Raw genomic sequence first — 15158 nt, 5'->3', positions numbered from 1 at the left:
CCTTTACTAAATCAGACCATTCTGCCTATGACTCAAGGAGAGAAACAGAGCTTCTGGAAGTGGAGAAGTCAATGGGCAGAAGTGATTAATTCAGCTGAGACTAGGGTAAAATATTGCTTCGCCACTTGATACCAAGCTCATACACTGAGAAAAATAATATGTACAGCAAGGATGGGTAAAGTGCAGTCCACCCCACAGTTTGTGCCCCAATTAGAAATCATACCCTCTAAAGTTTCAGAGCTGAGTATCCCTTATCCAAAACTCAAAAAATCAAAATGCTCCAAAATCCAAACTTTTTTCATGGATGTGTGAAATTGTGGCACCATTGCTTTTTGATGGTTTTGATGGTTCAGTGTACACAAACTTTGTTTCATGAAAAAATTATTTAAAATACTGTATAAAATTATCAAAATTTGAAACACATCTGGTCCTAAGTATTTTGGATAATTTAATAATAATAGTTGTAATAATAATAATAATAATAATAATAATGTTAAACGTATGATTACAAAGGGAAAAGAAAGAAAAAAGTTGGTCAGGGGGAAATACATAGCATAAAGTGTGGACTAGGTTGAGTCTCCCTTATACAGAATTCCAAAATCTGGAATAGTAAAAAAATGGGCAGGTTGCTTACCTGTAACTGAGTGGTCATCTGCAAATCCATATAAATGGGTTATTCTGCACCTGCACAGAATTTCTGGATCCTACTGGAATCGCTAGGGAAGACTTTTTGGTGGTAGCTCCGCCCACCCTCTATATAGGCAGGATGTCTTCACACCCTTTCTCAATTCCAAAAAGGTCCGCCATAGGAGCAGACAAGGAACAGAGGAGGACACGACAGAGGGGAGGATGGGCGGGATTCACAGATGACCACTTGAAGAATTACAGTTACAGGTAAGCAACCTGTCCCTCTTCTTCGTAGTCTCTGCGAAGCTCAGAAATGGGTTAGACTGGCAAGCTTGTTCCTCTGTGGAGGAAGGAGTGTCCTGGCAATAAATAAATTAAACCAGAAAAACAGTGTGAGTGTCAGTTATCTGACAGGTGCCAACTAACCTTAGTGCATTCCGGAAAGGAGAACAGCTCTGCCAAAGGCTGCTTCACGTTGGTGTCTGGTATCAAGTCTGTATTGCTTGATAAAGATCAGAGGTTGTGACCATACTGCAGCCTTGCAAATATCCTCCAAGGGAATTCTGGAGAGGAAGGCTGAAGATGAAGATACCGCCCTGGCGGAATGGGCTCGATTCGAGCAGGCGGAGTCTTCCCAAAAATCTCATAAGAGAGGAGGATTGTGGAAGTCACCCATTTAGAGAAATGTTGAGGTGTGACTGGAAGCCCCATTTTGGGTTTGGAGTAGCAGACGAAAAGTCTGGGAGAATGACAAGAGTACGCAGTCCTGTCAAGGTAGAAGGCTAGCACCCGCCTGACATCAAAAAACTGGAGCCTGTGCTCAGTGTTGGTGGTCGGGTTTGGGGCTAGCATTGGGAGAATGATGTCTTGACTGAGATGAAAGGTGGACACAACCTTTGGTAGAAAGGGAATGTCCAGACAGAGGACAACCTTGTCCTTAAAAATTTTCAGGTACAGAGAGTCTGTATGGAGGGCACAGAGTTCAGTGGCCCGGCATGCTGAGGTGATGGCTACCAAGCAGCCTGAAGTCACAGGAAGCCAGAGGTTCAAAGGGTGAGGTAGTGAGTGCAGGTAAGACAAGCTGGAGGTCCCAAGCGGGGATTGAGATCACTGCCGGCGGTCTTAGGTTGGACAGGCCCATGAAAAATTTCTTCACGAGTGGGTCAGTGAAGAAGGATGGGCGGCCAAAAAATTGGAAGTGAGCACAGATGGCCGCGAGGTAGCATTTTAAGGACGAAATGGAGAGTCTGGATGCTGAGAGGTGGTGGAGAAAGTCCAAAATGACAGAGACAATGACCTCCGAAGAGGTGAGTCCTGCTGAGGAGAAAAAAGCCAAAAATTTAGACCACTTGAGGGCGTAGGAGTGGAAGGCTTTCGGGAAGGCTTCCACTGAGTGGAAGGCTTTCAGGAAGCCAGTATGATTTCTCGGAAGGGTACCGAGAGTGGAATCAGGGCTGAATCCACAATGCAACAAGACAGAGTGTCCATGTCGGGGTGACGAACCCGACCAACTGAAGGGTCAGGAGGTCGGGAAGGAGTGGCAGAGGCCGAAATTAGTTGTTGGAGAGATGGAGGAAGGGGGTGAGCCACGGCTGCCTCACCAAGGGGTGATCAGAGGAAATGAGGGGAAGGCGTAGAACTTTTTGCTGGACCACTGGAAGAGGAAGGCATCCCCTCGGGACTGAGGTGAAGGGATCCTGGAACAGAAGTGGTTGCAGTGAGTGTTGAGATGAGAGGCAAAAAGGTCAATGTCCAGCATTCCCCACAGAGAAAAAAGGCGGAGGGCAACCTGAGGGTTCAGTTGCCAGTTGAGACAGGAGTCCCAAGCTCTGCTCAGTTTGTCTGCAAGCTCGTTCTCCTCTCCAGGGAGATGTATGGCTTGCAAGGTGATCCGTCTCCGGATGCACCAGTTCCAAATTTGAAGGGTGAGGCCGAGAAGGGTGGCCGACCTGGTACCACCCTGCTTGATGTAATACATCACAGTCGTGTGGTCTGTGAGGACGAGGACGACCTGGTTTCATAGGGAGGGCTCGAAGGTCTTCAGTGCCTTCTGTACCGCTAGCATCTCGAGCACGTTGATGGGGAGTTGGCGCTCTTTGGGAGACCATCTCCCATGGACAGAGAGGTCGTTGAAATGGGCTCCGCAGCCTGTGTTTGAGGCATCAGTGGTCAGTGAAGTCAGTGGTCAGTGAAGTCTGAGGTTGTGGTGGCAGAAAGGGAATGCCCACCAACACACTGAGTGGGTCAGCCACCAGTGGAACAGTGTGCCACTTGTGTGGATCGTCGAAGGCAGGGTTGAAGATCAAGAGGAGCCACGACTAGAAGGGACACATGCGGAGATGAGCCCACGGCGTGACGTATGTGGTGGATGCCATATGGAGGAGGGCAACCTGAGCTGTTTGTGCAGTGATGCACTGGAAGGCAAGGCAGCAATGAATTGCAGACCTGAGGTTGAGGAACATGTCGTGAGGAAGGTATGCTCTGCAGGTCGTGGAGTCCAAAGTGGCTCCTATGAAGCGCACCTGCTGGTTTGGGCAGAGGATGGACTTTTCCTTATTGATCATTAATCCCAAGTGGTGAAGAAGAGAGATTGTCAACTCAAGATAAGAGAGGAGCATCTGCCTGGACGGGGCCAAGAACAACCAGTCGTCGAGGTAAAGAAAGACGATGATGTTTTGTTGGCGGAGGTATGCGGCTACTACTATCATGCACTTGTGAACACTCTCGGTGCAGTGGAAAGTCCAAAGGTCAGTACTCGGTACCGAAAGCAATTGGGGCCAACAGAGAAGGCAAGAAGATCCCGGTGGTCCTCTCGGATGCTGATATGGAAATAGGCATCCCAAAGATCCAAAGTAGCGAACCAGTCTGTCTCCTACAGGAGAGGCAAGATGGAAGCCAAGGCTACCATATGGAAACAGGAAGCGCAAGTCCAGGATGGGACAGAGGCTGCCTGTCACTTTGGAGATGATGAAATATCGAGAGAAGAGGCAATGTTGGGTCTGGGACAGGCTCAATGGCCCCTTTTTGAAGCAAGGAGCGTACTTCGTCGAGAAGGGAGTCTGAAGGGGGAGTGATGAGAATGATATGCCTTGAGGGAGAGGATTGCAGCTCCAGAGCAAAACCCCTACAGACAATGGAAAGCACCTAGGAGTTGGATGTTATGGAGGCCCAAGAGTAGTGGAAGTGGGCCAGGCGATCCCCAAAGGGAGTTGACAGAATGGAGTGTGCTGGGGAGCTTCATAAGCAGCGCTTGCCTTGTTCTGCATCCTTCTTATGGAAAGGTTGCTTGTATTTCTGTTTTTGTTGGTGTTTCCCTTGCTGTTGAGGAGGGAAGTGCTGTTGCTGGTAGTCCAAAGACTGGTTGGATCTACCCTAGTTGGGGGTGGAGGGGGGTCTTTGCCATCCCGAACGACGTTGAGAAAAAGGAGGGCGAGAAGTGGAGGAAGAGAACATACCGTACTTACGGACTGTATTCTTCATTTTGTTTTTGAAGTCCAGCTTCTCATCAGTTTCCTTATGGAAGAGTCCCGTGGTGTCGAAGGGGATCTCTTCTATGGCCTGATTGGCTTGAGGCGTAAGATCTGAAGACCTTAGCCAGGCGTGGCGTCGGAGGCCCGGGTGCCCGAGAGTTGTCGGGAAGCACAGTCAGCCGAGTGTCGGGCCGCCGAAATCTGGTGTGAGGCCAGTGCATGAGCTTCTGTATGGATGGCCATGGCTGTCTCTTGTCCTCAGGGAGGTCTTCATACAAGGGAAGAGCTTTCTCCCAAAGTTGCTGTTGGTAGGCAGCCATACAAGCTGAGTAATTTTGGATCTTAAGGTCCAATACTGCGGAGGCATAGGATTTCCGTGCCGTGGTGTCAAGCTTACGACCCTATTTGTCATTGGGGATCAAAGCTGTCTTTGGGGCCGAGCGAATCTGTGAGGCTTCCACAATTGCTGAATTCGGGCGAGGATGCTCAAAGAGTCTCTTCCGAGGGTGTGATATGGTAGAGATTGTCAAGTTTCTTGGTGGAAGGCTGGGCCATGGACAAAGTGGGTGCAGAACTCTTTGCAATCCTGAACATCGATGGTAGGAATGCAATGGAGGTCGGAATTGGGACCTTGTCCCGAACCCTCTCATCAATGGGATCCAGAGCTTGAGAGTCTGCATGGAGGACTTCAATGTTTAGGGCCTTTGTTCAGAAAAGGAAAAAATGTCATCTGAAGGAGAGGGGACCTCCAGAAAGGTGAGGGCCTGAGACTGTTGAGCCGGAGCATAGTCGGAGACGGAGTGGTCGGCGGATTCAGCGGAAGCCAATCTGGTCCTGGTGCGGGCCGAGGGCCTGAGTGGTTACCGGTACCGGGAACGAGGTGCGCACTTGTAAGGAGACGGCAGAAGCCAACTGTATGGGTTGGACTGGTTCAACTCGGGAAGCCTAGGTGAGGCAAGACGGAAGTGGAATGGACGCAGCAGATGACCTTGGAGGAGGCAAGACAGGTTCAACAGGTTGGAAGGTTGAAACAAAATGGCCTCTGTGGACTTCAGAAGGATCGAGGCAAAAAATAAGTGCCCTTGGTTTGATCAAAAACAACATCCCATCTGGAGGGTTCAGCAAGGACAGAGGATGCATCATAGTCCTGTTCGTCCTCGAAACCAACGACCTCCTAAGTCTGGGAGAGTCGGTCTGGTATCACCATTTGGGTGAAAGGAGAGGCTTCCTCTTCACCCTCCGAGAGTTGGTAAGGAGCCCTGGTGGCGCAGTGGTTAAATGCCTGTACTGCAGCCACTCACTCAAAACCACAAGGTTGTGAGTTCAAGACCAGCAAAAGGGCTCAAACTTGACTGAGGCTTGCATCCTTCCGAGATCGCTAAAGTGAGTACCCAGATTGTTGGGGGCAAATTAGCTTACAGTTGTAAACCGCTTAGACACTGCTTAGGCGGTATGAAGCGGTATATAAATGAAGCTTATTTGTTTTGTTTGGTAGGGTTCAGACAAGGAATGCAGAAAGGTGTCCGGTGGAGCCTGGGAGTCGGGACGAAGAAACAACTGAGGTTGAGGCACAGGCTGGCTGCACGGTACCGGCCCAGTTTGGTGTCAGCGGGCTGGGCGGGCGTGTCGGTATGAGACCGGTGGTTGGTGTCGGAGTCCAGACAGGGACGGGACTTCTTTCCTGGGAGATGGAATGAGTCTTTGGACTTATCCCGAGATTTATGCTTTCTTTTCCCTGGTTTGGAATCTGAGGACTTCTTCCTCTTTGGTGAGGATGGGTGGCAAGCCACATCCTGCTCTGAAGACCTCCGTTTGTCTGGGGTTGACCCAGAGACTTCCGAAGAGGGTTTGCCCTCAGCAGTAGTAGCCTTGGTAGTTTGCCCATGGCGGCCATATGCTTGGCAGAGGCTCTAGAGCTGGAGGGAGGCTTCAAAATTTGCAAGTACAGCATGGATCTCAGGCGCATCTTCCTATTCTTCCTGGCCTGTGGAGGGAAGGCCATGCAGTGAGGGCAGGAAGCAGGACGTGGCCCTCATCCAGGCAGAGGAGCCACAAGGAGTGTCCATCGAGTGCCAGGATGTTTGTTCCACATTCAGTGCACTTTTTAAAAGAGTGCGTAGACATCTTTAGGCCAAGGCAGAGGGACAAAGAGAAAGAATTGTCCGAGGAGTCCGAGTGCTACCTTCAATCAGAGTCCAAAACCAAGTCCAAATCACAATCCAAAGAGTAGTCAGAGTCAAACGAAGTCAGAGCAAATGCAGTAAAGCGAAAGTTAAGGAAGGAGCGATTCTAAGTGAGGTTCCTAAGCTGCTCACGCGGAGGACAAAAGGAACTGAGAAAGGGCAAGAAGACATTCTGCTTATATAGAGGCTGGGGGGAGCTACCGCCAAAAAGTCTTCCCTAGCTATTCCAGTAGGATCCGGAAATGCTGTGAAGGTGCAGAATAACCCATTTGTGTGCTTCGCAGAGACCACAAAGAAGAACCAAACTTTTTTCATGAGTGGCTGAGACAGTGACACCTTTCCTTTCTGATGATTAAATATACACGATACATTTCTCTTGGACCCAAAATTTGTTTCATGCACAAAATTATTTAAAATGATGTATAAAATTACCTTAAGGTATAAATGAAACATGAATGAATTTAGACTTGCGTCCTATCTCCAACGTAACTCATTATGTAAATACACTCATCCCTCCACATTTGTGGCTTTGACTTTTGCAGACGTGGTTATTCACGGATTTTATTAATATATTCTCTCTCGGAAAATCTAGGTCCTCCAGAGCAACTCTATGATCAACTTTAACCAAAGGTCATACTGAAAGACCTAGAGATTCCTAGAGAGAACACTACACTAGGCATTTGTAGCTTCACCAGCGCAATTCTATGGTCAATGTCTATTAAGTGTTGACCACAGAGTAGCACTGGAGGACCTCCTAGAGATTCCTAGAGAGGTGTTCTCTCAGATAAAACATAGTGTTTTTGTTATTTGCGGTTTGCCACATTCATGGGGATCCTGTGTCCCTAACTCCAGCAAATGTAGAGGGACGAGTAAAAATCCAAACTCCAAAACATTTCTGGCCCCATAAATTTTGGATAAGGAAGACTCAACCTGCATAAATTAATACAATCTTACCATATTTCTCATAACACATTTTTTTTATGTTTCATCTATAAAATATAACATGCCGTTTAAACATAATTTCACACATTGGTCTTGATATTAAGGCTTAAATGGCAAGTTATAGCCCCAAGAGGAAGCACATTTTTTTAAAGAGTATCAGGGCAGTGAAGCTCTCTAAGGTCTAGGGGAGGGCAAAAATGGCCACCATACCCACTGAGGTTGCCTATGATTTATATAGAGAAAAGTGGATGACAGACACTATAACATCTACTCAATATGACCCTTATCTCCCTGGCTCAGTGACAGATTGTGGCCCACTGTAATGCTGAGCTTTAGATGAACTCTGAGCAGCTCAAAGATACAGCACAAGACCGGTGATGACCTCCAACCCCACTGTAACTTCAGCCCCTGAAGGACAACAGGAAATTAAGTTTCAAAACTGGAGCATTTCTGAAATACAGTGCACCTGCATCATATGCGGGCACGCTATACACGGATTTGAGCACACGAGCTGTGCAGGAGTGCGTGGGGTGCCACATCCCATTGGAATGAATGGGGCGCGTGCCTATGGCATGCGCGTGCCGCCGCGTCACCACATGCATAAGTCCCATTCATTCCAATGGGGCTTGAGGATGCGCAGAATTTGGCTTACGCGGGGAGGGGTCTGGAATGGATCCCCCGCATAAGCCGAGGGCGCGCTGTACAACACAACCAGAGTAATTTGGCTGAGAATTCTAAATGCCTTTCCCTCAACTGCAAATCGCAGAATGCAACAGGAGGCAGCCAGAGCAGTAAAAGTGGAATAGCAGCGCTATAAGAGTGTAGTGCTATCATCTCCATAGAGGAGAGCAGAAGATCACAGCAGCCTAGAAGGGGATCATCATACTTGTCTGAGGAGAGAATGGTGTTTATCACACTATGCTCTTAAAGAGGTACTATTCCAGTGTGACTCCTCTAGCTGCCTCCTGTTGCATGCTGGGATTGGCAGTTTTAAGGAGGGGTATTTAGAATTCTCAGGCAGAGAAGTTCAGCTCCTTAAAACTGCCAATCCCAGCATGCAACAGGAGGCTGCTAGAGGAGTCACACTGGAATAGTACCTCTTTAAGAGCATAGTGTGATAAACATCAATGACTGCTACAGGAAGTCAATTTCAGGATTTCTGATGTTAACTGCCATCAAGTTGAATTCGACTTATGGCAACCCTATGAATAAAGAGACCTCCAAGTCCACCTATCATCAACAGCCCTGCTCAGGTCTTCCAGACTCAGGACCGTGGCTTCTTTCATTGAGTTTATTGAATGAAAGGAATGTGGTCCTCTGCTTTTCCTATGCCTTCTACTTTGCTAAGCATTCAACTGCATAAATCATGAAAAGCTATGGAACACTTTTAAAGACATGGGAATGCCAACATATCTGATAGTCGTCATGAGAAATCTGTACTAAGGACAAGAAGCTACTATTAGAATAGTATATGGAGAAACAGAATGGTTCCCAATTGGCAAGGGGATCAGGCAAGGTTGCATTCTGTCACCCTATTTGTTCAACTTGTAAGCTGAGAATATCATAAGAGCAGATTTAGATTCACATGGAGGAAGACAGTAGAAAGGAATATCAACATATGTGGATGACACTATATTACTAGTGGAAGACATCTCAGATTTGGAACAATTACTAAGGAAGGTAATGTAAAAAACAAAACAAAAATAATAACCACAGAGGAGCTACACAAATTCAACTTAAACAATGAAGAAATTGAGTTCCTGTATCTTGGATCAGACACTGATAGGAATGGAAATTGCAGTGAAGATATCAGAAGACTAGGAATGGGAAGGGCAATTATGAAAAAACTGGACAAGATCCTAAAGATTAAAGATATACAACTGAACAGTAAAGTTAGAATCCTCCGAGCCATTGAATTCCCCATCGCCATGTATGGATGTGAAAGCTGGATGGATAATGAAGGTGATAGGGGGAAAATCATCTTTAGAGATGTGGTTCTGGAGAAGAATGCTGAGGATACCCTGGACAGTCAAAAAGACAAGCAAGTCAGTTTTTTTGCTTTTTTTATTATTATTATAAACACGTAATATATATATTAGACATATATACATACAACAAAAAATTAACGTAACATTGTTTATCAACAAAATTAATGCATGGTTATCCTATAATGTACACAGTAAGGTAACATTGTCACTTCTGTTATCTTCCTTGATTGGGCCTTGCTCACCATCCCATATATAATAACTGTAACTTAATTTAGTTATTCCTTTTTCTCTCAACGAGAGGGGAGACAGCTACTTTTCTGCAGCTGACTTTAGTTCCATAATTTGTTCACTTTTTCCCATTTTCTTTGAAATTTTTGTTCTGTTTTGCTGTTAGTTGCCATAGTTATCTTATCCATCACCATTAATTTGTTCAGCTTGATTACCCATACTTCCTGTAAATTTTGATTTCCCCCTTTCCAATATTTTGCAAAGACTAAATGGGCAGCAATTATTAATTATAAGACCACTTCTATCTCTTCATGGCATAATTTTCCTCTCAGATCTTCCATGATATTTAACAGATATAGTTGGGGTTTCATTTCTGTATTAAACTGAAAAATATTTTCACTTTTTCTATGAATCCCTTCCCAAAAACTTTTCGCATCTTTGCAAACCCACCACATATGATATAGGGAAGCGTTGTTTTCTTCACATTTCCAACATCTACTATCGTTTATATTTTTTATTTTAGTTAATTTCAACAGGGACATATCCCATCTATATAGCAATTTATAGTAGTTTTCAATTAGGTTGGCACTTTTAGTAAACTTTAAGTTTTCTTCCATACTCTCTCCCAACTATTCAATAATATTGGTTCTTTAATATCCTGTATCCATTTAATCACTCTCTTTTTTTACAGTTTCTTCCTTTAATTCGATGTCCAACAATATTCTGTATATCTTTGTTATCATATGTTTCCCCCCATACAGAGTGTTTTATCCAAGAGGTTTGATTCTAACTCAATTCCAATATCATTACTGTCCTTTACAAATCTTCCTTTTAACTTAAGGTATAAAAGCCAATGCATCTCTATGGCGCGTTACAGACCGCCCGTTTGAAGCGGCCTGTAACTGGACCTTTCCCCGCCAGATCGGGGCCTCAGCTGCCACAGCGGCAGCCTCTGAGGCCCCAATCCGCTGCTTCCCCGCGGCCTGGAAAGGGGTGTCCTTGGGGCTTCATGTCCCAAGGACACCCAACGGCGGTAGGGACGCCCAGAAAGGGGCCACTCGGCCCCTTTCTCATTTGCGTCGCTGACGCAGTTGTGTAGAGGCTGCACCAGCGATGCAAATCATGGAAGGAGCTCCGTTTCGGCGCCGAAAGAGCGCCCCAGGCGCTCTCACACAGTGCGAGGATGTCACTTCTGCACCGCCCCATTTGGAGGCGGCGCCTGTGTGCATAGGGTGCCGCCATTTTCTACACGCTCCGCGCATATTAGGATTAGGGGCATCAGGAAGTGACACCCCTTCCTAACCCTAGTACGCGCAGAGCATGTACTTTATGCCCGTTTGTAACGGGCCTATACCTTCTTTTTTTAAGCTGCTCAATTGTTTTTATCTGCTGTACATTTTTTGTTTTTATTAATATATCTTTATAGGTGACCCATTTCTCTTTTGGGGGGGGGTTCTGATTTGTAAAAAGCTTCTTGAACCGCGAGGTCCATCTCGGTAATTTAGTATAGAAATGCTTTTTGTATTTTCCCCAGACTTTCATCAGGACTCTCCTTATCATATGTTTATTCCATTCTTTACAAAAAAATTTTGCTCATAACAGAGGTAAGCATGCCAACCTTTTTCTAGATTTACCCCTTCTAGTGCCAATAATTCTTTATTTTTTAGGTTTATTCAATCTTTTATCCAGGTATATACACATGCATTGTAATAAATTTGTAAGTTGGGTAAACCTACCGCTCCTCTCTTTTTACAATCTTGTAAATTGGCTAATTTGATCCTAGATTTTTTCCCCTGCCAAATAAAGTCCCTAATTTCTCTATTCCATATTTTAAATATATTGTTTGGTGTTACAACAGGGATTGTCTGAAAAAAGAATATCATTTTGGGGAGCACATACATTTCTGTTAAAGCTAAAGCAGTTCTTGAGCAGATTGCAGATTATCAAAAACTTCCCAGGAAACCAAGATGACCAAATTAAGACTGTTGTACTTTGGACACATCAGGAAAAGGCATAACTCATGAGAAAAGACAATAATACTAGGAAAGGTGGAAGGCAGTAAAAAGAGAGGAAGACCACACATCACATAGACGGGTTACACACCGCCATTTAGTATGTATTCTATACGTACTAGGGTTAGGAAGGGGCGGTGCTTCCGCACCCCCCTAACCCTAGTACGTATAGAATATGTACAAGCTGGCAGCGCCCTGTTCATACGGACGCCGCCATCTTTACGTATCGGACGCTGTGTGTCCGGACGTCGCGCGGCGTCTATGACATCGCGAGTCCGCCCCAGGCGCCTCACGATGTCATAGAGGCGCCGCAAAAAGAAGCTCCAAAATGGAGCTTCTTTTTTGCGCCACGCAGGAGCCGCGCGGTGTGGCTGCTGCGGCTCCCTCACGGAGCAAATGGCGCTGGCAGGAGACTGCCTCAAAGCGGCGGTCTATAACCCGCCATAGACAGGTGCAATTAGAGAGATCATGGGCATGAATCTATTTAAGGCTTACACAGAGCAGTGGAGAACAGGGGGCCTTGGAGATGTCTCATCCACAGGGTTACCATGAGTCAGGGAAAACTTGAGGGTAGTTAACAACAGCAAAGGACCATTTATTTGTCTTTTTAGCAGTCCAAAATGCTTCTCCAGCACCACATCTCAGATAAATTAATTTTCTTCCTATCAGTTTTCTTTATTGTGCAGCTTTCACAACCATATATACAGATGGAAAAGACAATAGCATGGACAATCTTAACCTTAGTATTCAGTTATGTATCTTTATATTTCAGGGTATTTATACTATTTTCATCAAGTATGGATCAAGATGTCTTCTTTTTATTCCTACCTTCAATTGTATTGTCCTGCCATAAAATATGAAAAATATTTTTAAAAAATATTTTTAGAAATTTGCATGTAATCACTACTCAAAAATGATTCCCCTAAATAATCTGGAAAAACAAAATCAATTCTATTTTTAAGGTAAAAATCAGAATACAGCATCAAGTCAAAGGCCATAAAGAGATTGCACCATTCACCTGTGTTTTGTATCCTCCATGTTTTTGTAAACTGGGTGTCAGGGGGGATGGATTCTCCTTCTCCTATGGTCACATCTTCTACAAAGGACATGGAGGGCACATTGATGTTTGGACTTTCAAAATCATAGTAGGCTCCAATGGCTGCTTGTAAGTTCCTGAAAAGAGAGGAAGAAATTAGTTCAGCACTGAGCTATAATGAGCTAACTCCACAATGAGATATCTACACGCTCCATTTTAAAATTAAGATCATTGCCATTCAGATCTATGAAAGACTAAAGCTCTTTCACAAGTTGCTCTCATCCACTTAGACTACCTGCATGAAAATGCAGGGAGATGAGTCTCTTTTGATGCTATCTTCAATAATATACCGTGGGGCCCTTGGTATTCACTGGGGTTTGGTTCCTGGACCCCCTGTGGATTCCAAAATCCATGGATGCTCAAGTCCCATTAAATACAGTGGCATAGTAAAATAGTGTCCCATATACAAAATGGCAAAACCAACGTTTGTTATTTGGAATTTATCTATTTTTAAAATATTTTCAAGCTGTGGATGGTTGAATCTGTGGATAAAAAATATATGGATATGGAGAGCCAACTGTATGTCTGACTAATACACATAGAGAGCAACCTATGAAATGGACATGTTCTGTTACAGTGCATTAGCATAAAATTTTAAGGATTAAGGAACATTAAATGAAGTCCTGGATTAAGACATTTGAAATGTATAAAATGTATTTGAAATGTCTCAAATTTTAAACACAATGAAGAAGGAAAACCATTTTGCTGTACACACTTAAATTTAAAAGAAAGAAACAAGAGCAATTACTAGCTACAAAAATTATATTAAAAGGACATCAGACATTACACATTGTTGTAACTTGTGTAATGAGTAAAGAAATGCAGTCCACTAAAGAAAATAATAATATAGATGATATTAGAAATGGACTGGCTATAAGCTGAGATATTGCAAACAGGATATTTTTTAGATAAGAAGTGAAAACTGAGAGCTGTTACAAACCAATCAGCAACCATGTTTTTTGTGGGTTATTCGGGCTATGTGGCCATGTTCTAGAAGAGTTTCTTCCTGAAGAAACTGTTCTAGAACATGGCCACATAGCCCAAAAAACCCACAAAAAACCATGGAAGCCAGCCATGAAAGCCTTTGACTTCACAATCAGCAACCAATAGCAATAACAGTGGGCCCTTCCCTTACATGGGTGATCCGTAAGGGAAATTCCATGTAAGGTTGAGCCCCACTGAAAATAATGGGGCTCGTTCCCACGGTGCAGCACAGGGCGCACGCCATGGGCGCACACCCCTTTATTTCTACCGGTATGCTCGCTCTATACTTCTGGGTCGGCTGTCAGTATATGCTGAAAGCTGCATATACTGCGCCTGCGTATGACATGGGCACACTGTATAAACAAAACCCTCTTTTCCTCACCACTCTGCAGAATGGGAACGCATTCTACAGGAAATGGGTGTATCAATTCACCATTCAGACATTGGTCAAGGAGTGTGAAATGAGAGCTCATGTTCCTTGACCAGACAGAGCTGAACAGGGAGCATCCATATAGGCCCTGCATTCCCCATAACAGAATAGTATAGAATTTTTCTACGTCAGCATTTGTCCATGATGGAGCCCAAAATACTTTCTATTCCATGAAGATTGTTTATAACTGATAAAAGGTAAAAGGAACACAACGGTACCCCAATTTTACAAAAAAACAATGTAGCGTCATTTGCTGGACTGTGCTTATGGATCCTATTTCTTCCAGAAAACGCAGTACCCCCAAATATATGAAATATACATGACACTAGATATTTTGTACTTTTCCAAAATGACCAATATCCTATTTTTGGCATTCTAATAACTCTCCTCTGCAGCTATCCATAAGAAGTGCTAGTGAGCCATGGGTGCCCATGTTTGCTTTGTAAACAGAATATTCATGTGGTGTAGCCTTTTCCATTTGAGAAAGCTCACACAACAGGTCTTCTGTACAGATCTTTTCAATTTTGAGATAATATATCAATTGTGCATAGTCAGCTACCTCCCTTGACTTATTTAGGAAGAGGTTAAAAACCTTCCTCTTCCAACAGGCTTTCCCCCAGATGCTGTTGTAGTGGGACAGGAAGGGATGAAGGGGCTGAGGAGGACCAGGTGGGAGGAGGAGTAATTGAGCTCAGAAAGAAAGAGGAGTTGGAGGAGAGTGAGGGGGCGGAGTTTGGCGCGAGCAGCTTAAAAGAGGCAGGGCCAGGGCGAATGGGGAGGAGAGGACGCGGAAGATCTGAACAGGAAGTAGCGGCCGAGCAAGGAAAAGGACAGATACAGCGGAGTCCAGGGAGAAATGGGACGCCGGTATATTTAAGGAGGAGAGGGGGCAGACAGCGGCAAGGCCCCCACGAAGAGGTGCGTCTCCGAGACCCTAGAGAAGAGGGTGACTTTCCTTTCCCGGACGAGGACCTGTGGACCTCCCACCATAGGCCCAATTTGGAGGACGAGTGGTGGGATCCAAGGGGAGAGTGGTGGGAAGTCGGGCCCCTACCTCCCAATAAAGAAAAGTCTGAGACGGAACCCCTCGAGAAGTATCGCAGGGACGTTCCGGTTCAAGCAAAGGCTTCCTCGCCGTGAAGAGGGAAGAGATAAGTTTGGAGGACATTGGGTGTCTATTTTTTGGGTGGTGGCTTAG

At 45.0% G+C, this 15158-nt stretch overlaps 1 protein-coding gene across 2 annotated transcripts in view; it reads right to left on the bottom strand.

The window, feature by feature from the left end:
* Window positions 1–15158, bottom strand: part of ILRUN (inflammation and lipid regulator with UBA-like and NBR1-like domains) — a 62799-nt gene that overhangs the window by 24259 nt on the left and 23382 nt on the right. For both annotated transcript variants that reach the window (XM_042462170.1, XM_042462171.1), the window contains exon 2: window positions 12469–12623. In XM_042462170.1, coding sequence (XP_042318104.1) covers window positions 12469–12623 — 155 coding nt within the window. The remainder of the gene's footprint in view (window positions 1–12468; window positions 12624–15158) is intronic.

Source organism: Sceloporus undulatus, chromosome 4 (assembly GCF_019175285.1).
Source record: "Sceloporus undulatus isolate JIND9_A2432 ecotype Alabama chromosome 4, SceUnd_v1.1, whole genome shotgun sequence".
Lineage (NCBI taxonomy): Eukaryota > Metazoa > Chordata > Lepidosauria > Squamata > Phrynosomatidae > Sceloporus > Sceloporus undulatus.
Note: the sequence above shows the minus strand (reverse complement) of the source record. Positions and strands in the feature narration are given on the sequence as shown.